This window comes from Propithecus coquereli, unplaced genomic scaffold, assembly GCF_000956105.1.
Source record: "Propithecus coquereli isolate 6110/MARCELLA unplaced genomic scaffold, Pcoq_1.0 Scaffold301, whole genome shotgun sequence".
NCBI classification, from domain to species: domain Eukaryota; kingdom Metazoa; phylum Chordata; class Mammalia; order Primates; family Indriidae; genus Propithecus; species Propithecus coquereli.
The window spans coordinates 4105230-4127424 of NW_012148631.1; the positions used below are offsets into that span (position 1 = coordinate 4105230).

Genomic DNA, 22195 nt, shown 5'->3' on the forward strand with positions numbered 1-22195 from the left:
TGGAAGGCGTGAGGCCGCACACTTTCCTCCCCGACCCCAGCCTGTCCAGGGCCCAGTCATCCGCTTCCCTCCCACAACAACCCCCACCTCTGCCTCCGCGACTTTGGTGTTCTCATCCCTGGCTCCAGCCTGTCTGCCGCCGCTGGCATCTGGTGGGACTCCGATTCATTATTTATTTCCTCATACTGTGCCTTGGCCACAGGCTTTTAAAGCAATGCTGACTACACGAGGAAAGCGGCTGGACGGTGCCCAGGTGCTTATGGCATGGCGGGCAGCTGACGGCGTCATCTCCATCCTCACAGCGGGCCCCATTCTACAGACGGGGGAAACTAAGGCTCAGAGGGGTCAGCTGGCTTTCCCGGCCAGGGTCACAAAGCTGGGAGGGGACCCCAGGAATGTTTACTCCAGAGCCCAGAGTCTTCCCTCCCACGGTGGTGTGTGTGGCGCTGCTTCACTGCGGACATTCAGCTCTGCTGCCAGCGTGGCTGGGGCACCTTTCCGTGTCATGAGGAGTTAGGAACTGTAACTAAAACGTAAGGAAAACACAGACACACACACCTTTTAAAGGTAGGTGAACTGACTCCGTTCTAGTCACAGTGGAAGGCCGGGAAGCTGATAGAACCTTCGGGAGGAAGTCTCTGGCTAAGAACAAAGGGGCATTATAGACGACTTCTGATGAACGCAAATTCGTGTGCTTCTCGCAGACTCACCGCGGCCTGGATATCAAATTGTCCTTGTTTTTATGTCCGGAGTTGTGGCTGCTGACCAGAGTAGGGTTGCATGCGTTGGCCATGGTGGCCCTTCCTGGCTCAGCGGCCCTGCTCCCTGATCCCCTGCAGGGAGGAACCCCCACCCCAGGTTGCCCCCCGCCTTGCGGCCGGGTCGGGAGATACAATAGCATGGCAGTGGCGAGGGACCAAGGGAACAGGCATCCCAGTGCGTACGTCGCCACTCTGGTTCATTGCCGCAACAGTCCTAAGGGGCGAGACTTAGTCTTCCTGTTTTTAAAAATAAGGAAACTGAGGCATGGGGAGCTGTGGTGGTGCAAGAACACACAGACAGGAGGCGTCCAAGCCAAGTTCTGCTGGACTGCAAAGCCCAGGCTCTCTGCATGGCATCATGGTGCGCCCTGGGCCCCAGGCTGCACTTCCAGGTCTAGGGGTCTTGCAGGCGCAGCGATCAAGGGGGGGAGAGGTGCCTCCTGCCTGCCCCGTCCTGAGTCTCCTCCTCTAGGCCCTCCTTTCCAACAGCACTGCCTTCCCCCAGCTCCTAGCTGCACTCCCGCGAGTGAGTCACCTTTGTCCCTGCCCTGGGCGTGGAATTCTCCCGTGCCTGTCACGAAGGAGTGATTCATTCATGCATCTATTCACTCACTCACTCTCCAACTCACTTACCCACTCCTCATTAATTCTCACTTGTTCACTCCTTTACTCATTCAACAAACACGGATCAGTTAGCTTTGCTGCTTCTCTCCCTTAGGCATTCAGAGAAAGGAGACCTTAAGCCATGGGGTTGATGCAGGGCCGTAGTGAGATTCAGGGAGCTCCCCGACTGCCAAAGAATGCAAACGCCCTCTGGCCTAAGGCGCTTTGCCCAGAGGGCTGTTCTTCCTCACAGACACTCTTTGGCACTCGCCTGAGGAAATACCCTGTGCGGGCCTCAGCTGCCTCATCTGTTGAATGGGTTGCTTGGAGGGTCAGTGCCAGGGCCCTTGGCAACTGCTAGGAACCTGCCTCTGGCGCCTGGGACACTTGCTGTCCTGTCTTCCTTCACTTGACTTGCCCCCGCTTCACGTGCCAGACAGAGAATAGGAATTGAGACCCAAATGTCTGTTCTGGGGAATAAGTGGTATTTTACCCGGTTTTTTAATTAAAGTGGGTCTCAGGTACAGAAAATCTCAGATCTTAGCAACAAGATTGGAGCCTTCTGATGAACTGAAAGATAAGAGTTGGTGTTATTTACTGAGCACCTACTAAGTGGCAGGTGCGTGTTTTCTGCAGTACAACAATCAGCAAGGTAGGAGTGGCTTTCCCATTTTCTAGATGAAGAAACCGAGGCCCAGAAAGGCTCTCCCGTGGTTAGAGTTAGTAAGTAATGCACAACTTGGTGTCCTGCTGCCGCAGCAGAGAAGACCTGGTGCCTCCCCAGTCCTCATCAGGGACAGTGAGGAGGTGACATCCCCCTGCCTCGCCCACGGCACCCCCAGACAGGCTCTCCTGGCTCTCCTGTGTGGGAGGCAAGTGCCGTGGGTGCGATTCGCTTCATTCTTGTTTTCATTGATTCATGTTCCTCTTGGGCCCCGTCCCGCAGGTCAGGGAGATGTGGAGTCACCATCCTCCCTCTTGCCAGCTGCACCCCTGCCCTCCCACCTGTCAGCTCTTGAGGTCCCTTCAGCATTCCCTCCAGCCTCCTGACATCTGCTCTTGATTCCGGTTTCCCCACATCATCCAAGGAGTCAGAAACATGGCACAGCCTGTTGTCTTGCCACTGCCAACGGAGGGCCTGGATCCAAAGACACACTTCCTACCTGGTGCAGCCTGTGGCCGCATTTCCCCGTGTTTCAGACATGGGAACGGTGACCTTCTCAGGAACGGGGTGGCCACGACTGACCGCTTCCCTGGGTGAGTCCAGGTGTGGTGACTCCCTGGTACTGGGGGTTCCTGTGTCCTCCCACAGACCAGAATCCAGGGAGCTCCACACCTGGGAGCCCCGCTTCACCTCACACCAGTCACCACCTAGGGGTGTGAGCATGTCACGGAGCCCTGGGCAGGTTAAAGACAAAATAGCGAAAGTTGGGGGGCTGTGGCAACATGGGCTAGAATTCTCTAGCCCGCTTTGAAGAGCCCCCCGGAACACGTCATGATTTCCCCTCCCCACACCCCTCGGCCTTGCCCAGGCCTGCACCAGATGCAGGGTAGTGGGCGCTGCTGAGTTGGGTGGCATCAGTGGATACACATGGGGGCTCGCTGCGGGTCCCCCCTTAGCCTGAAGGCTGACAGTAACTCACTCTGTGACTGGGCCAGTTGCTTAGCAGCTGCCGTGCTCCCAGGGCCTCAGTTTCCCCACAGGCTATGTGTTTTCTTGTGGACCTCAGTGCCTGTGTCGTCTTCATGTTCTCTGGCCAGCCCAGTGAAAGGAGAGTCCAGACTGGGTGCCAGGTGTATGTGAGTCACAGGCACTCAGTTCCAAATAGTGCGTAGATGAATACAGATGTGTGTGTGTGTGTGTGTGGTTATTTTTTATTTTTTGCTTCATTGCACTTAAGTCACATTTTCCTGTCTTCTGATCCAAGCCCTAAAAGCGTTCTGTGGTATAAAATCTCCCATCATCTGATCCACTCTTCCGAAATAAACCAGCTCCCCTGCCGTCATCTTCCCTGAAAAGTACCCCTGCGTCATGCTCCGAGGCTGGTGAGGAGAGGCCTTGCCCGCTTAAAACACTTCAAAATAATCCCCCCGCACCCCTGGTCCCCTTCACTCCCTGGGGGACTGCTCCGGTTTCTCGGGCTGTCATTACTGGAATGCCAGCTGCTGCGCTTACGGCCCATCCGTACAGACCTGCTCTGTCTGTCCTGGGCCTCTGCTTAGCTCATCTCATGGAAATATCGTTTCAAAAATAAACGCCGGTTCAATTTGCACTTCCCTCTTGTCTTCCCTGTCTCCTGGCGTCCCACCACTTGGCCACAGTCAATCCATTAAGGCGCTGCTGGCTCCCAGAGAGTCCCCTGGTGGTTGTGTGTCAGTGGCTGGCTGCCCACCAGCGATGATGCCTCCGGGGCCGCTAGCAGCCTTAGGGGCCCTCTGGGGCTGCCCAACTGTTGGCTTCATTTAAGTGAGTCTTGTGGTCATTTAAATGTCCCTTAAATCTGGCATAGGGGAAAGAGCAAGAGCTCTGGAGGCAGCCAGACTTGGCTCTGCCTCCGGCATTGGGTGACGTTGGACAAGTCATTTCCCTCTCTGGGCCCCGTGGGTGTGTCAGCTACAAGGCACCTCCTTCACGGGCTGCAGTGTTCCCGCTGCTCCTAGGCATGGGGTGGGGGTGGTGCTGCTGGTTCTTATGAGTGACATCAAGTCGGTGCTCAAGGGGGAGGTATGTTTAGAGCTTTCTGGCAGATCTTTGTACTCCTTTCGTCTTCCAGCATCCATACTTTGTGGGGTGTTTTGTTTTGTTTTAGGTTGGTCAAGTGAAGCAGTGGGAGTCATATTCTGATTCTTTTAAGTTATCAGAAAGCAAGTTGTAGGCTATAAAATTTTGAGTAAAACATAATGTTAGTTTAATTAGTCCCAAATGGAGCTGTGAGGACTTCAGAGCTAAGTTAGTGATTCAGTTAGGCGGGGCCCGTCGTGCCTGAGAAGCAGCAGGGTGTCGCGTTAAGAGCACAGACTCAGGCCCGGCGCGGTAGCTCACGCCTGTAATCTTAGCACTCTGGGAGGCCCAGGCGGGCGGATTGTTTGAGCTCAGGAGTTCGAAACCAGCCTGAGCAAGAGCAAGACACCGTCTCTACTAAAAATACAAAGAAATTAATCGGACAACTATATAGAAAAAAAAAAAAATTAGCCGGGCATGGTGGCGCATGCCTGTAGTCCTAGCTACTCGGGAGGCTGAGGCAGAAGGATCGCTTGAGCCCAGGAGTTTGAGGTTGCTGTGAGCTAGGATGATGCCACGGCACTCTAGCCCAGGCAAAAGAGTGAGACTCTGTCTCAAAAAAAAAAAAGAACACAGACTCAGAAATTTTGAACCGCAGCTGAGCCGCCTGCTGTGGCGTTGGACAAGAGCTTCGGGGTCTCTGTGCCTCAGTTTCCTTGGCTGTAAAATAGGTATAAGAATAGTACCTACCTCCTGGGGATGAGCTGAGGATTGATCGAGGTAGGCATGAAACACTTCAAACCATGCCTGGCACAGAGAAGGTGCCACACAGGTATTGTCTGTTTTATTGTGGTTATTATATCATATTATCATGTGGCAGAGAGTTATGACGTATACACATACAAGTGACATTCATTATCATCTGGGCGATTTTCGCCTCCTGGGTACATTTGGCAATGTTTGGAGTCATTTGTCACAGCATGGGGGTGAGGGCACTACTGGCATCCCATGGGTCATGGCCAGGGATGCTGCTAAACATCCTTCAATGCATAGGACAGCCCCGACCATGGAGAATTAGCTGGCCCCAGTGTCAGTAGCGCCATTAGAAACCTGCCTTAATGTAAGCTTTCTGGTAGCCCTGTAGGCCTCTCGGCCACTTGTATCACTTGCCTTAGTTGTAATTTTTCACTTATTGGTAGGATTATTTTCTTATTACCCATCAAGTCCCAGGACGGCCACGTCCTGGCTATGTGACCTTGGGCCCAGGGAGCTGCCTTTCAGAACCTCCATTCCTCATCTGAAAATGGGATTATAAACATCTGATAAGTTTGGAGTAGAGGTTAAGACCACAGGCTCCAGGGTCAAGACATACCTGAGTTCAAGTCACAGCTCTGCTACTTACTTAGTGAACTTAGGCAAGTTAACACACAAACCTCAGTTTCCTCAACTGTGAAATGGGTCTAATAATTCCCTTCTTCGTTCATAGGGTTAATACGGGAGTTAAAGGAGCTGGTGTTGGTGATAATTATTTTATTATTAAATATTATCAAATTTATCATCTAACAAATGGTTTTCTTTGCACCCTGAGTATGTTCCAGACCCTGTTGGTGACCACGTGGTCAGCATAACGGGCACAGTGGGGCAGTGTGTGCACTTGCAGAGCTCATCATCTCGTGATTTGGGAGGGAGCCTGGTGCCCCCTCCAGCACTGACGCCTCCTCCCCACCGCACCTCTTTCAGATCTGTGCCATCATTGGCGGGACCTTCACTGTCGCCGGCATTCTGGACTCATGCATCTTCACAGCCTCGGAGGCCTGGAAGAAGATCCAGCTGGGCAAGATGCACTGACGTTGCGCCCGGCCCAGCGGCCAAGGTCCCGAGGAGGGCCGCCAGCCCCACCTCCAGCACCCTGTCTCCTTTTGCCCTCAGTCTGGCCCGGAATCTGGCTGTGTCCCAAAGAACGTTTGGGAGGTGGGGGGAAGGTAGAGGGTGGCTCAAGGTTTCGCAGCTACCTCTTTTCCCCATGTTTTAGACAACTTGTACCGCCCGAAGTTGTGGTTCCCCTTTCCCTGGGGAGCCCTAAGGCTACAGTCAGGCAAGAAGGACTCCAGGGATATTGGGGACCCCTTCTGGGAGGGCTGCAGTCTCTTCCCTCACAGGGGAACAGCCCAGAATCCACATCAGCCAGCTCTCAGCCAGGCTTTGACAATCTCGCGGGCCCCACCATTTGGACACATTAGTCACTTGGTTTCTTCCCTGGGCAGCCTACCTGCCCCAGACCTGGGCTCTCAGCTTTAGAACTAGGCTGCCCGAAGGTACTCCCACCTGGTGCCTTCAACGAAGGATGGTACTTCCCTGACAAGCCCCTAAGATTTTACAGTATAGAGTGGAAACCCTACTCCTGCCCCATCCCTTTCTGCCCAACCTAGAGCCCAGGCCTCAAGTCCTTTGCCCCATCCCTCTCTTGTTCTTCAGAGAGGCAGATGCCCAGTTGTTTGGCAGCAGTGGTAGAGACTTAAAGCTGCCCACCAGTCACAAGGCAGGTCAGATTCCCCTTCTTCTCTTCTTTTCCTCTGAACCCCCCACCAATGTGCCTCGGCCCCTGTGCTGTGTGGCAACAGCATTTCTTGGTGGAGGGGCTGGTTCCTACTGCCAAGACCCCCCCACCGCTCTGTTGGGATCTGCGGTGGCAAGGGGTGGGGGTTGTGTGACTGGGAAGTCATCCTTTGAGGACCAGATAGACATGGCTCGTGCACTTATGTCCAGATGGAAAGCATCCTTCCTTGCAACCCTAAAATACTCATGCAGCTTCTCCCAGACAGCTGCTGTTGGTCCCAAGGCCTTAGGTCAGGGACGCAAAGCAGGCCAGCCCTTCTCCTGTCTTTGGACCTCCACCTTCTGGGTTCCCGAGGGGTGCAGAGCACTTGGACCTCTCTGCAGCCCGGTTATGGCCCACTTGCCACTGAGCTCTCCCATTGGCTGGCCACACACCAACATGGTCAGGCCCCTGGGGCAGCTCCAGTGTCTCCCCATAGGCCCTGAGGGGGTCCTTATCCTGCTGCCCCCCTTCATCCTTCCCCTTTTGTCCTGAAAGGGAGAGGCAACGGTCCAGGCACAAATTCCACTGGGGGAATTTTAGCTATGCCCTCTTGTCCAGGGAGAGAGCCACCCGTCTGTTTTCCATTTATATCAAGATTGTTTGCATACTTTTGTAATGAAGGGGAGTGTCCAGTGGAAGGATTTTTTAAATTATCTATATGGATAACTCAAGTCCTTGCCATTTGTAATTTTGGTTCTGGATTCCAATTAGAAAAGCTCCTTTTGCATATGAGTTGACTGATGTGAGTGTAAATGCATTTGGTTATTTCTGATATCTGTGGCCACTTGGATGAATTTTTTTTTTTTACATTCTGTTCCCGTTACAGAGAGGAGCCCCTTTGGTGTGTGAATACGTGTGCCTGTAGGGGGTGAGGCAGGGTGGGGTGGGGGCGGGAAATGTGTGGCATGCACATGAGTTAAAATTCTACTTTTATGCATTTTTTTAAAGAAATCTAAGAACATAGGGGATGTCAATTTCCTATGGAAGAGACACCTCTGACCTGTTATTCTTATAAGCAAAATCTCAAGGGAAAAAAATGTTTTAGTTCTTTCCCCACTTACTAGGTTCAAATAGATTAAAAGGCTGATTTTCAGATATATCGCTGTGTGATTCTTTCTACCTTGATTGTGGCTGGGTAGCTCAGAGTCTGGAATCACAGCCAGACTGGAATTTAATTGCGAAGAAGAGAGGATGGACATGTTGGAAAGAAGATCTGTGAAGATGATCAGAAAGTCAAGGCCTCTTGGATTAAGCCCTTCCTTTATTGAATCCCTGCAGAACGTTCTTGGATCTGCCACTTTCTAGCTGTGTGGCCTCAGTCTGCATCCTTAACCTCTCAGTGCCTCAGTTTCCTTCTGCGAAAATGGAGATAGTAATAAAACTACCTCACGAGGCTTTTGTGGAAATAGAGTCTATAATATGTGCAAAGAAATTATATCAGAATGAGATCATGTATGTAAGGGAAATGTTTATTCCTGGAACATGGTCAATTTTCAAAAATGGTGATCATTCCATGTGGGTACTCCCAAATATAATCTGCTCGAGGACAGGGATAACGTTCTTACACAGCTTTGAGCCAAGGGCTCTGTAAATGAAAGGTAATTCATAAATTCTTGATTTCAAAGGACCTGGCACTTCTTTTTCAACTTGAGCTCAATCACCAGCTTCCATGGGTCCTTCCCGTCCTCCAGTCTTCCAGGCCTTCATCAGAACAGCACTAACACGGGCAGGCACACCGGGACGGACGTGAGCGGCATCGGTCTGCAAGAAATCCTTCATCGGTCCTGCCCGTGCTCGCTCTCTTATATCCTGATGCTTGGGTTATGTGTTCCCAAACCTGTTCATGCCAGCTGTGCTCTATACGGTCATGATGTGATTTAGTGAACTATTAAACCAATGAAATAGGATCGAAATATGAACCTAGTAAAACTAAGCTGAATGTTTTGGAGAGACTTGATAAAGGTGAGCTGTCACCCCATCCTCAAAATGCCACTGAGTTAGATGTGGTCAAGACTACTGTAAAAGATTGGGGGGGGGGGGGGGGGTCCTTGAGGATCCTGCATTTACACTGAAAGTGTCCAAGGTCTCACTCCACATTGAATTAAAGAAACCAAAAACTGGAACTCTTCAGTTGGTTTATGTAAGGAAAATGAAGGAGAACTCTAAAAGAGGTTTCTCAGTGGAAAAGCCTTGGCTCAGGGTCAAAAGACTGGCAAATGTGGCTGGGCATGATGGCACACACCTGTAATCCCAGCACTTTGGGAAGTTGAGGTCGGAGCATTGCTTGAAGCCAGGAGTTCGAGACCAGCCTGAGCAACACAGCAAGATCCCATCTCTACAAAAACTACAAAAATTAGCCAGGTGTGGTGGCACATGCCTATAGTCCCAGCTACTCGGGAGACTGAGGTAAGATAATTCCTTGAGCCAAGGAGTTTGAGGTTGCAGTGAGCTATGATAATGCCACTGCACTCTAGCCTGGGCAACAGAGCGAGACCCTGTGTCAAAAAAAAAAAAAAATGGCAAATGTGTTTTGAGTTGACATACAACATTTAAGGGATGGATGTCATTTTTACGATTTCTCCTTTCAATGAACTTTTCCAATTATCTAACCAAATGTGAATTGCAGTGGTTTCCCATAAGAGGATTGCTAAATCAGAATTACGGAGCAAGCCCATAGAAGGGGGGATGACAGATTGGGAGCTGTGGTGGTCCAGGCAGAAATGGCTTCTCCTGGGGAGGTGCTGCAGATGAGATGTTCTTCAAAAGGTGCTTCATGAGGAAAGAAGCTCAAGCGCCGCAGCCCACACTGCCTGGATTTAGGTGGGTATCACAGAGCAGGTGAAGCCTGGGAAGCAGTGGGGTACAGCAATAGGGCTCATAAATGGTAACTGTGGTTAGTTTTTACTACTATATGTTACAAATAATTTTTTTATTCTTGCCAGAAATAATGTGGCAGGCCACTGAAGGTTCCATTCTCTTCTTAAGAAACTGGGTCTTAATCCAGAACTGTGGTCCCCAACCTCCGGGTCATGAACCAGTATGGATTTGTGGCCTGTTAGGAACTGGGCCGCACAGCAGGTGAGCAGTGAGTGAGCTGTGGAAGCTTCATCTGTATTTACAGCCTCTCCCCATCACTCGCATCACTGCCTGAGCTCCGTCTCCTGTCAGATCAGTGGTGGCATTAGATTCTCATAGGAGCTCGAACCCTGCCATAAACTGAGCATGCAAGGGATCTAGGTTGTGTGCTCCTTATGACAATTTAATCTCTGATGATCTGAGGCGGAGCTGAGGCGGTGCTGCTAGCGCTGGGGAGCACCTGTAAATACAGATCATCATTAGCAGAGACATTTGACTGCACAATAAATGTAATGCGCTTGAATCATCCCGAAACCATCCTCCCCACCCCGGTCCACGGAAAAATTGTCTTCCATGGAACTGGTCCCTGGTGCCAAAATGATTGGGGACTGCTGATCCAGAAGGTTCATTAGCTGCTGCAGCAGGTAGATCCAGGAACATAAGGGGGGCACGTGTGGAAGAGAACATTCACTGAAGACCCTTTTCCCTCCCCAGCAGTTGTTTCCTGTTACGTAGTGCTGAGGTCATGTGCTTTGTTCAGACCAGTCATTGGTCACACTGCATGCCAGGCACAGAGTGATTGCTCTTGAAGCCTTATCTTTCTTAGAAGTGGGTATATTTCCTTTTTAGTAAGGAAGAAACAAAGAGACTTAGTAACTTGTCCTGGTCACACAGGTGGTGCAGTTGGAATTCAAACCCAGGTCTGCCTGAATCCAGAGTTACAAAGAATTGTATGGTTCTGCCTCCGTCCTAAGATCATCTTAGCTGTGTCAAAAGGAAAAACTGGAAGTGGAAGTGGTCAGAGCAGGAAGTGCTTTGGTTTGTTTTTGTTTTCATTTTTCCTTTAAAACAACCTGCAGAGACAATCTAAATTGAACATTTGGCAGGGGTGGCCTTCTTAAAAGTTTAAAAACCCTTAAAATGTCATTTTAATTACCCAAATAATACATGCACATAAGCCTACTGGAAGAAAATTATAAAAAATAAAAAGGGAATAATTAGAGTCACCCATAATCCCACCAGAGGTGATCATTTAGTGATCCCATTTTAATGATGCATTTCCATAAACAAAGTGTTCCTATTATTTTGTAGTTTATTTTTTTCCTCACTTAGTAGACATCTTCTTAGGTTAATATATATGGATCTCTTTATTATCTTTATTGTCTACAAGATAAATAATAACCGTATTGAGCATCTAAATCCTTTCTCCCATCTCACTCAGAGCCTCCATTGTCGACTGTGAAAGGGCAGTTCAGAGGGTTAACAGATGAAATGAGGTAAACACAATGCCTGACAGCAAATGCTCAGCCTATTAAGATTAGCCATTATTATTCATTTAATGAATACATTTCTACCATTTATTAAGTTCTTACTCTGTGCCAAGCATTGAGCTAAGGGTTCATTTACTCCTGATACCAAACCAATGCAGTAAGTACTGTCCTTATTTCCATTTTTCAGATAAGAAAAGTGAGTGACCAAGAGGAATATCTTATCCAAAGCCACAGAGACAGTAACTGGTGGAGATGCAAACCCAGACAGGTCGGGTGCCTGCTCATGTACTTCTCCACCATGCAGCCCATTGCCTCAGAGAAATAAAAACATTCACTGGATATTTCCTCTGTGTGAGGTGCTGGGGCTTCTAAACCAGTCCCTGTGTGTGTTTCCAAGGGTGGACATGAGGCAACATAGCCAGTCCCACTCAGTCATTAGAATGAGAGCCTCAGGCTCTTGCCATCTTACCTAATGATGTCATTGTGCCTGTTTTATAATAATTTTACTGAGCCACACAACAGGTAAAGAAATGCCTCCCTTGGCCTGGTTGACCACGGATACTCTCTGACTATCTTGGGTTCTCGAGATCTGTCTTCACATGGCTTTCCTTTGCCAGTGCAGCTCTGTACTTCTTGATTAGGGACCTGATGTCACTCCTCCCCAGATCTCTTTAAGCAAGCCCTGTACCTGGCTCCATAATAAATTAATGAGCGAATGAATGAACGTGCAAATGAACAGAGGTGTATGACAATAAATGAATGTGTGATAGAGACATGAGTAAATGAACAGACAGCCAGTGAGTGAATGAATGAATGAATGAATGAACTCCTTAAGGGAGGTGGGGGACGGCTCTGATGAGCACTGTAAGGACTGCTCTGAGGAGGCCCTCTGACCTCTTCTGCGTGTACCCAGTCATGCCAGCATCTGCTCCTGGGTTGCTGATGGGAAACGACTTCCTTTCTTAGGACTGCCCCCACCCTCCTTACCCCTGGAGCCTGGGCACACTCACAACTGGGTGGCCTTTCAGTTGCTATCGCCTCAACAGCTTTGACTCTGCTTGCTCTACTGCCGGAGCTTCTGCAAACAGCCCGGCTATGGCCATCCTCCAAAGGTCTCCAACACTGACTGCAGAGGGTCTGCAATAAAACCTAAAATAGGGCCCAGAAGGTCCAGGATCAACCCAGAAGCGCTGGTTGATCCTGAGTATTGGTAGGTGCTGGTGTTTAACAATTACCCCACCACACCACGTGTCAAGGAACACTAATAAACTAGGAGACAGCATGGGACCTGCCTGAGTCTGGCTATTAGACTTTGGGGAAGAAAACTCCCTGAGTTTCAGGGTCCCCATGTGTTTTAGTTTTGTTTTCTTTTGTTTTTTCCATACAGAGAAAAAGACCAGCCCCACGTGTTAACTGAGCATTCCAAACTCATATCCGGCATCTGGCACAAAGTAGGCCTTCAACAGATACGGAATGAATGAATGAAAGGGAGGGCTGGAGCTAATGAACGAGTAATACCCTGCACAGAATCAGCCCCTTGGGCCCCTAACTTGAAGACAGAGCAAAGGCTCAGGGCCCTTTCCTTCCCTCCCCGACGCCACAATGCCCAAGGAGGGGACCTCTCACGTGGTTAGTGCCTCCCGCACTGCGCAGCGGGGACCCAAGACCTTCCATATCCAGGGTCCGCAGGGTGTCTCAGCCTGACTAGCCAACGGGTGGGTAGGGGGGCCGGAGTGGGCGGGGCGGCGGCCACAGGCCCACCGGCTTTCCTCGGCGGCGGAAGAGTCCCAGGGCGAGTTCAGAGCATGGGGGTGGCACGCCCCAAGCTCTAGCCAGCGTGGCGCATTGCACGTGTTTATATCAAACACAGAAGGCTTACAGTTTGCGTCATCGGGAACTGATAATAAAAGCCTGAGTGTGAAGACTCTGGTAAATGCGAGGCCGGCCTTAGCACTGTCCTGGAGCAAGCCCCACAGAAGCCTTCCCTTTTGTTAGGAGTAATGGGCGACTGTAATCGAGTGCTATGTGCCAGGCATGTTCTAAACCCTCTAAAAGGATTAACTCATTTAATCTTCATAACAACCCTATGAGACACCCTACTAAAATCACGGACAGTGTGCCTATTAAAAGAACGCCAATAAGCCTCTACTGCAAACCCTACAAAAGGAGGCCCTTATCCTCAGAGGCGCCAGCTCTTCCGGTTTCCCAGCATGGCGCAGCCTAGCGCTCCCAGGGCCCCCAGGAACAAGGCGCTGCGATCCCACCCCAAGCCGCAGGGGGCGCCATTCTGCTTCGTTCCGACGGGAATGGGTCACCGGTATCTTTCTGCGCTTGCGCGGCAAGACACCTACTTCCGGTCCTGCGCGCTCGCTGCCCGAGTCCGTGCGGCGCCAAGTAGGTGAGCAGGAGCTATCATTTTCGCGGACTCTGAAGACCCCCCCCCCCCCGCGCCGACCTCCTGGGACCTTTCCTTCCTGTGTCGCGGAGCCACGCGGCATCCCAGCGCTCTGTGCGTGAACCCTCACCTGTCCATTCTTCTCCAGCCCGAACATTCCTCTCTCGGCCTCAAAGACCTAGGGCCGCCTTCTCCCTACGACCCCTTTGGTCAGGCATGCGCTGCCCGCGCACATCTTATCTATGTAACACTCAGGCCACTCGCGTGCCCCATCCCCCCTCAGTCGCCTTCTTCCGGGGCCACTTTTCTCTATAGAGCATTTGCACAGGGATGGGGAGGAGTGTCTTGGATGGAGAATGGGCCCCTGTACCCCACTGAGCGCCCCCCTTCACTCCTCTCCCGTTCTTTGCAGTCACCATGAAGTTCAATCCCTTCGTGACTTCGGACCGAAGCAAAAACCGCAAACGCCACTTTAATGCCCCCTCGCACGTGCGCAGGAAGATCATGTCGTCCCCGCTCTCCAAGGAGCTACGGCAGAAGTACAATGTTCGCTCCATGCCCATCCGCAAGGACGATGAAGTCCAGGTGCGTCTTCCTCGTGCTCTAGATGACCAGTATCGTGGTGCTGAGGCACCGCCTTTGCCTGAGAACGTGGCGTGTACTTGGTGGTGGAAGAGTCACAGACTTAAATGCCTCAGCACCCTGGCAAGTAGTGTGACCTTTGTCAGGTGTGTTAGGCTGGAGACGGGGTCCAGAGCCACCGGAGGGTGCCTGCACTGCTTCAGAGTATTCACTTTAACTGCAGTGGTAAAGACTGTGTATATGTATGCGTATGTAGTACGCCAGCCAAGCAAAGATCAGCTTTTGATTTAGCTCCGTGGCTGCTAGCTTGCCAAGTATTGTTCAGGGTGCCTCTTTCAACCAGACTTTGCAAAGGAAAGTGTAACAGTGAGAGTAGTGTTTTAGCATCTTTATTTAGTGGAGTTGATGGATAGGGATTTTGGGGAGCTGGGCATGTGATGGTACTGGATTTGGCAGCAAATCAGAGGTTCAAAATTATGAAAGTAGGGCCCATGTGAGAAAGTGACAGCCCTCTGTTTTCTGTGACTGGAGCTTAGGATGTGTGGGAGAGGGAAGGGACTTGGGTGTAAGTGAAAAAAGCAAGGACTAGATTCACTTGCTTGAAGAAATATTTATTGCTCACTTACCAGACATCGTTCTAGACACTAGCAGTGAACAAGACTGACACAGAGGACCTTGCTCTCATGGGGCTCACAGTTTAGAGCAGGGTTTCCCAACCTCAGCACCATTAACATTCTGGACCGAATAATTGTGAAGGAGCTGTCCTGTGCGTTGTGGAATGTTTAGCAACATGCTTGGCCTCTCCCTACTAGATGCCATTAGCACTCCCCCCAACTCCCACTTCATGGTTGTGACAAGCAAAAATATTTGCAGATATTACCATATGTCACCTGGTGATCAAAATCAACTCTCCCTCCCCCAGTTGAGAACCATTGTTTTAGAGAATGAGTTGAGATAAGGCGATGAAGTTTGGTGTATCATCTGAGACACTGGGACTCTTCGAAGATTTAAGGGACGTGTTGAGGGAAAGATTTGAAGCAGGGGATGAGTTAGGCTCAGAGTGTGACAGGAATTGAGTGGAAAGAGTAGTTCAGAGGTTTGATCAACAATTTCAACCTCTTCTTTGTTGGATCTTTCCCATCAGAATGTTCTAGAATGGGGGAATTGCAGATATCTATAGAGGCAAGGTAGGCAAATTAAGTAAGGGAAGTGAGCTGATAAGAAAGTGGCAAACTGGAACGTTCATGCCGCTTTTAAAGGAGATAATCATGTACTTTTAGCCTGCTGCTGTCATGGGGAAATGCAGGCTCATCGTTGTCAGATTCTTGGATTTTCAAAGAGAACTGGAAAATTTGGGTTAATTTCCTTCCACCTACTACTTCCTGTTCCCTATTCAGAGCCAAGCTCCTTAAGAGTTGCCTACACTTCTTCACCTCCATTTATTCATGGACACTCTTCAGTCTGATCCCTGTCCCCGCTACGTTATATAAATTCCTTTGGCTGAGATCACCAATAGGTAGTGTCTATTCTCAGAGGTTTAAATGCCTGTTGTATGCTAACAACTCCCTCTTTTATATCCCAGTCCAACCACTTTCCTGAGCACAGACCTGAGTCTACCTGTTGAACATCTCTATTTAGATGTCTCATTGACACCTCAAGATTCTTACCCAAGAGTACTGTTGATCCCAACACTCCCACTGTCTCCAGTATCTGATTCTCCTCCCATCTTCCACATTTCTGAGTTGCATATGCCATAAACCTTTACATTATCTTTAATAACTCTGCTTCACTCCCCCTTCTAATCTACCACAAACAAAGCCTTGTTGATTCTACCTCCATAGTAAGTCTTGAACCTACTTCCAATTCAGTTCAAGGCAGCATCCAGCTTCCACTGTTACCCTTGTCCATTCTCCACAGAGTGGTTTTATTTGCAAATCAGGTTCTACTAAAAACCTACCAATGGTGCTTGATGTGTTTGTAAAACCTAAAATCATTGATTACAAAGTCCTGTGTGATCTAATCCTAGTCTACTTCTCCAACCTCATCTCCTCCTACTAACCCCACATGCTGTACACTTCAGCCACACTGGCCTTCTCAGGTCTTTAAATATACCTTGATCTTTTCTCTCTCTGGTTCCTTCCCCAGAATGTTCCCTCTGACTGGAGTTCCCTTTCTTCTCCCTTGTACCTGGCTAATGCCTATTTTTCAGGTTTTATCTTAAATGTCAGGTCCTCAGAGAAGCCTTCCCAGGTCCTTTAATCAATATTATAGCATAGTATCCTTTATCTTCATAGCAATGAACATAATTTGAGATCATTGTATTTTTTTTTTTTTTTTTCTCTGTTGCCCGGGCTAGAGTGAGTGCCGTGGCGTCATCCTAGCTCACAGCAACCTCACACTCCTGGGCTCAAGTGATCCTACTGCCTCAGCCTCCCGAGTAGCTGGGACTACAGGCATGCGCCACCATGCCCGGCTAGTTTTTTCTATATATTTTTAGTTGTCCGAGTAATTTCTTTCTCTTTTTAGTAGAGACGGAGTCTCGCTCTTGCTCAGGCTGGTCTCGAACTCCTGAGCTCAAACGATCCTCCCGCTTCGGCCTCCCAGAGTGCTAGGATTACAGGCGTGAGCCACCGCGCCTGGCCTGAGATCATTGTATTTTTAACTGAACTATAATTTACATACAACAAAATACACAGGTCGGTTTTGGCAGATATAAAGTCAGGTTGCTATTGCCCTCATTATGACAGAAACTATTTTTATCATCCCAATAAGTTGCCATGTGCCCTGTGCCAGTTAGTGATCGTATATTTGTATATTTACTTGTTGACTGCTTACTAGCCATCAGACTAAGCTCTACGAGGCCAGAGAGCTTGTCTTGTACTTGTTGCCTAACCTCAGTGCAGAGCCTGGCACTTAGTGGGGGTGGGGTTCAGTCAATATTTGTTGAACGAACGAAAAAATTATTGAGTAGATGGTGGAAGATGAGATAAAGGAGGGTAAGGGAGAAAGAGCTGCCATTTTTGAATGCCCAAGAGGTATGAATTGCTTCCTTCAAAGGCCATACTGGATAAACACTTCTCCACCAGGAGCATAAAATAGCCCCACTTGGGGCCAGGCGTGGTGGCTCACGCCTGTAATCCTAGCACTGTGGGAGGCCGAGGTGGGTGGATCGCTCAAGGTCAGGAGTTCAAGACCAGCCTGAGCAAGAGTGAGACCCCCGTCTCTACTAAAAAATAGAAAGAAATTATCTGGACAACTAAATATCTATATAGAAAAAATTAGCCGGGCATGGTGGCACATGTCTGTAGTCCCAGCTACCCCCTACCCCCCTACCTCGGGAGGCTGAGGCAGTAGGATTGCTTGAGCCCAGGAGTTTGAGGTTGCTGTGAGCTAGGCTGACGCCACGGCACTCTACTCTGGCAACAGAGTGAGACTCTGTCTCAAAAAAAAAAAAAAAATAGCCCCACTTGGGTTTGTTAAAACTGCCTCTTCTCTTTTGGGATCTGAATCTCACTTACCTTCCTCTTTCTCTAAGTAGGTGCCAGTTCCTCTTACTTTACAGAGAAAATTAAAACTATCAGCCAGGAACTTTCTGAACTCCTGGCTCCATACCCACTGACTTACCTGCAGTTCTACCTCTCTTGTCCTTGTTCTCCCCTGTTGCAATAAAAGAGATGTCCCTATTTTTGTCTATACTTGATCTGTCTATCCCTGTGTACTGCAGTTCTCTCTCTCTCCTCTCGGAGATCTTTCTCTCCATTATCCCCTTTCCGTATAGTTCTTTTACCCTCTTTCTCCATACTTGTTTCTGCCCATCAGCATTTAAACACATTCATGTTTTCTTTTCTTTAAAAATAAAAGGCTGGGCACAATGGCTCATGCTTGTAATCCTAGCACTCTGAGAGGCTGAGGTGGGAGGGTCGCTTGAGGTCAGGAGTTCGAGACCAGCCTGAGCAAGAACGAGACCCCATCTCTACAAAAAATAGAAAAATTAGTGGGGCGTGGTGGTGCATGCCTGTAGTCCCAGTTACTAGGGAGGCCGAGGCAGGAGGATCACTTGAGCCCCGGAGTTTGAGGTTGCAGTGAGCTATGATCATGCCACTGCACTGCGGCTGTGGCAGCAGAGCGAGACTCTGTCTCAAGTAAGTAAAGTTCCCTTAATTTCACAATTTCATATCCCCCTCGAACAACTGTCTACTCTTCAGAACCATGCTCCTTGGGACTCTATTCTCACCTTCACCTCCCCAGGGTATTCTTTGCCTTACTGTAAATGGCTTCCATTCCACCACTTCACTGGAAGCATCCCAGCCACAGCCACTAGTGACCACTTTGTTGTCAAATCTGTTAAATACTTTGTCTTTCCTATATTTGATGGTTCCACAGCATTTGACATTCTTCTCTTGGCTACTGTAACCACACACCCCCACGGTTTCTTGTTCTTTCTGACCACATCACCCTCTTATAAGCTCTTCCAAAATGTTGGTTTTTCTCATATTTCTGTATTCTGCCCTTTTCTCATATTACCAGCTCCTTGAGCAAAATGAGGCTTCAAATTGCATCCATGAATGACTCCCACATCTCTTGCTGGCTTGGTTGGCCTTCCAGCTGTATATGGAATTCTCTGTTAGAATGTCCCCAGATTCCTCAGATTCATCATGTTCCAAACTAAACTGTTTCCTCCTAAGATCTGTTTACTGCCCCGTGTTCCCTGCCTCTGCGAAGGCATATCCATCCATCCGCTTGCCCAGGCGAGGCTCTGAGTATCACCCTTGCTCCTTCACCCTCACCTTTCCAGTCTAGTTGATTTAGCTTTATCCCATCTCCCTCCTCACCGGGTCTGTAGGTTGTTCTGTTCCTTTGGACTTGTTTTTTTTTAACATCTTTCTTCAGTCTCGATGCTAGTTAACAGGGGGTTTTTCATAGACTACTTCCAGGTGTGTCCCGGGAGTCTCTGGCCATGAGGAGTACGGTAGATTTTTCAATGAGGCATGACTGTCGTCTTTTCAATCAAAAATTGCCTTGGAAAATGAGCTGAACAACCTCGGTAGACATTTTAGGAGTATTGGGATTCTCTAGTTCTTTATATCTGTTATTTCCTCTAAGCTTATTAATCAGTGTCACATTGTGCCTGCTATTTAACAGGCTATTGCCTTTGGGGAAGCCACAATCTAGTTGGTTTTTGAATAGAGTAGATTTTTAGTCCAGGGAAACTGTCCGTAAGATTTTAATTTAATTTTTTGATTTTTTTCCTGACGATAAAATATTTGTATTAATTGTAGAAATCTCAAAATTTAGAAGGACATAAATTTTAGAAATCATCTGTAATTCTGCCTCCTGCCTAATGGCAGCCATTATCAATATTTTCATCCCATCATGTTACATGCTGTGTATATGAAACGTGTGTACCTACAGGTTGAGCATCCCAAAATCTGAAATGCTCTAAAATTCGGAACTTTTTGAGTACCAACATGATACTCCAAGGAAATGCTCATTGGAACATTTTGGATTTCAGATCTTTAGATTTAGGATGCTCAACTGGTAATGCAAATATTCTAAAATCTGAAACACTTCTGGTCCCAAGTATTTTTTTCTAAGCTCATTATCTTGAGCATTTTCCTAAGTCATAAAGTATTTTTTGAAGACATGTATTTTAAATGGTTGCATGGTAGTCTCAGTATAATTTCTTTAACTATTCTTCTCTATATTGTCATTGAAAATAATTACTTTTTTTAAATTCAGGACTACTTCTGTGATGACCATCCTAATTCAAGGAATTTTTTTTGTTCTTCATGTAAGAGAGAAAATTCAGGTGAAAAATTTCCACCTGACCTTGTATAACACAATGCAAATTTATACCACAAAAATAGCTGACATTTGAGACCAGGCACAGTGGCTCACGCCTATAGTCCCAGCACTCTGGAAGGCCAAGGTGAGAGGATTGCTTGAGCTCAGGAGTTTGAGATCAGCCTGGGCAAGAGCAAGACCTCATCCCTACTAAAAGTAGAAAAATTAGCCAGGTATAGTGGTGCACACCTGTAGTCCCAGGTACTTAAGTGGCTGAGGCAAGAGGATTGCTTGAGCCCAAGAGTTTGAGGTTGCAGCAGCTATGATGATGCCACTGCACTCTGAAAGACCGACAGAGCAAGACTCTGTCTCAAAAAAAAAAAAAAAAAATAGCTGACATTTGATAGCAGGATTAATACGGTTTTGTACAAAAAGTTGTGTGTTTAGCCTAAGGGTTCATGATTATTAGCTTCCTCATGATCATGCATTATAAATGGGTAGAAAATATTTTTATATTTTTTTCTTAGGTGGTTCGAGGACACTACAAAGGTCAGCAAATCGGCAAGGTAGTCCAGGTGTACAGAAAGAAATACGTCATCTACATTGAGCGGGTGCAGCGTGAGAAGGCTAATGGCACAACCGTCCACGTGGGCATTCACCCGAGCAAGGTGTGGTCCAGAACCAAGTGGTGGTAGCAGCCATATAGTGTAGCATTACTGTTATGGTACTGCCTGCGTGGGTGGCCAAGATAAGGGCTTCCAGAGGTAGGCCAGGCAGGCTCGATTGATTTGGTGGCTTGATGATGTCATCAAGGATCCAGATTCTCTCTTTGTCTGTTTTGCCATCCTTGGTGATAGCTCTGTCTTCAAACTGGTGGCACTTCTCCACTATATAATATTCAGATAGAAAAGAGAGAATATCTTGCTAGCCGAGGGATGATGAACAAATTTTCCCAACCCAAATGAAATTTGATACCACTAAACTATGTAACTGTTCTCCCGAGATCCTCAGGAGTTGGGGGGTGGGGTGGAGGTTTGGATAACAGAAGAAGGAGCCCAAACTGCTGTTGTCCAAGGGAAGCTTTACCATACAGGATGATTCTGGTTATAAGTCCCTTTCCATTCATGACCAATCTGAGCAACATAGCGAGACACCGCCTGCCCCACTGTCTCTAGAAAAAGATTAAAAACTATCCACGTGTGGTGGTGCGTGCTTGTAGTTCCAGCTACTCGGGAGGCTAATGTGAGAAGATCATTTGAGCCCAGGAGTTCAGAGTTACAGTGATCTGTGATCATACCACTGTACTCCAGTCTGGGTGAGAGAGCAAGAGCCTGTCTCTTTAAAAAAAAAAAAAAAAGAGCCCTTTCCACTTACAAAATAAGTAAATAAAGACCTATTTTCTCTCTTCTAATAGGTGGTTATCACCAGGCTAAAACTGGACAAAGATCGGAAAAAAATTCTTGAACGCAAAGCCAAGTCTCGACAAGTTGGAAAAGAAAAAGGCAAATACAAGGAAGAACTTATTGAGAAAATGCAGGAATGAATATAATCTTTGTGCAACCATGGTTTAACTGTAGATTTTTAGCCTAGTGTGTGTTTCTTTGGAACTGTTCAAAAATATCTCTGGAACATTCCATTTCCCTCCTGTTTTGTTGTTGACCTGTAGTCTGTAAGTCTGCTTTTGCAATTTTGATTAATAATTTTATGAATAAAAATTGAAAATGTTTCCTAGTTCCAAATAGTATTTGTATTGTTTGTAAATAAAATCCATCTTATTACCTATTCCCCCTTGCCAGTCTTTCATGTTTATTGCGTTTAATGTGTGGAGCAGCAAAATAGCAGTGGTGAAGTCAAGAGGCCCTGCTCTGCCTGGCCCCTCGTGCTGGTGCGGGGAAAGGGCAGGGCTCCAGTCCCTGATACGGGGGTGTGCGTACTCACGGGCCCCACACAGTGTGTGCTGCTTTGCTCTCATGTCTCTCAGGCCTGACGCTGTTCTCTGGCCTCCTGACTTGTGTCTCCCCAGCTTTCTCTCGCTCATGCACCAGCCAGACCAAATCGTGCGGCTCCCCCACCAGGCTCCCCTTCCCAGGGTCTTCACTTTGCAAGTGCTGTTTCCATGTGACTCAAATGCCCTTCTCTTCTGGAGCTGAGAAAAGTGTGTGGGCAAGATTTGACTCACAGATTTTGTTTGTCGTTATATTTTTATAATTAAAAAAAATTTCACCATTTAAAACGTGGGAGACTCCACAGATTCCACCTGCTTTGCCTGGCTGCATAGAGCCCTGTGCCTGCACAGCATCAGGGGGAGCCGGGGGCTGGCTGCTCCCTATGCCACCCGCTCCACCCCTGTACTTCGCGTCTGAGTTTCAGGTCTGTCTGCTCATTCTTCAAGATTTAGATCCA

General features: G+C 48.2%; 2 protein-coding genes across 5 annotated transcripts in view; both read left to right on the forward strand.

Annotated features, from left to right (window-relative positions):
• Window positions 1–7780, forward strand: part of ERGIC1 (endoplasmic reticulum-golgi intermediate compartment 1) — a 106772-nt gene extending 98992 nt beyond the window's left edge. Inside the window, exon 10 of the mRNA XM_012649715.1 lies at window positions 5827–7780. Within this exon, the coding sequence (XP_012505169.1) occupies window positions 5827–5934 (108 nt within the window). The 3' untranslated portion in view covers window positions 5935–7780. The remainder of the gene's footprint in view (window positions 1–5826) is intronic.
• A 5619-nt stretch (window positions 7781–13399) lies between these two features.
• On the forward strand, window positions 13400–21570 carry RPL26L1 (ribosomal protein L26-like 1). 4 transcript variants are annotated; one of them, XM_012649717.1, is made up of 4 exons: window positions 13400–13429; window positions 13839–14011; window positions 20320–20460; window positions 21207–21570. In XM_012649717.1, exons 2-4 carry the CDS (start codon window positions 13844–13846, stop codon window positions 21333–21335), a joined length of 438 nt encoding a protein of 145 aa, XP_012505171.1. In that variant the 5' UTR covers window positions 13400–13429; window positions 13839–13843; the 3' UTR covers window positions 21336–21570. The 4 variants fall into 4 exon arrangements, with proteins under 4 accessions (XP_012505171.1, XP_012505173.1, XP_012505172.1 ...); XM_012649719.1 differs by having other exon boundaries at window positions 13403–13425; XM_012649718.1 differs by lacking the exon at window positions 13400–13429 and adding an exon at window positions 13482–13540.
• Window positions 21571–22195: the final 625 nt, after the last annotated feature.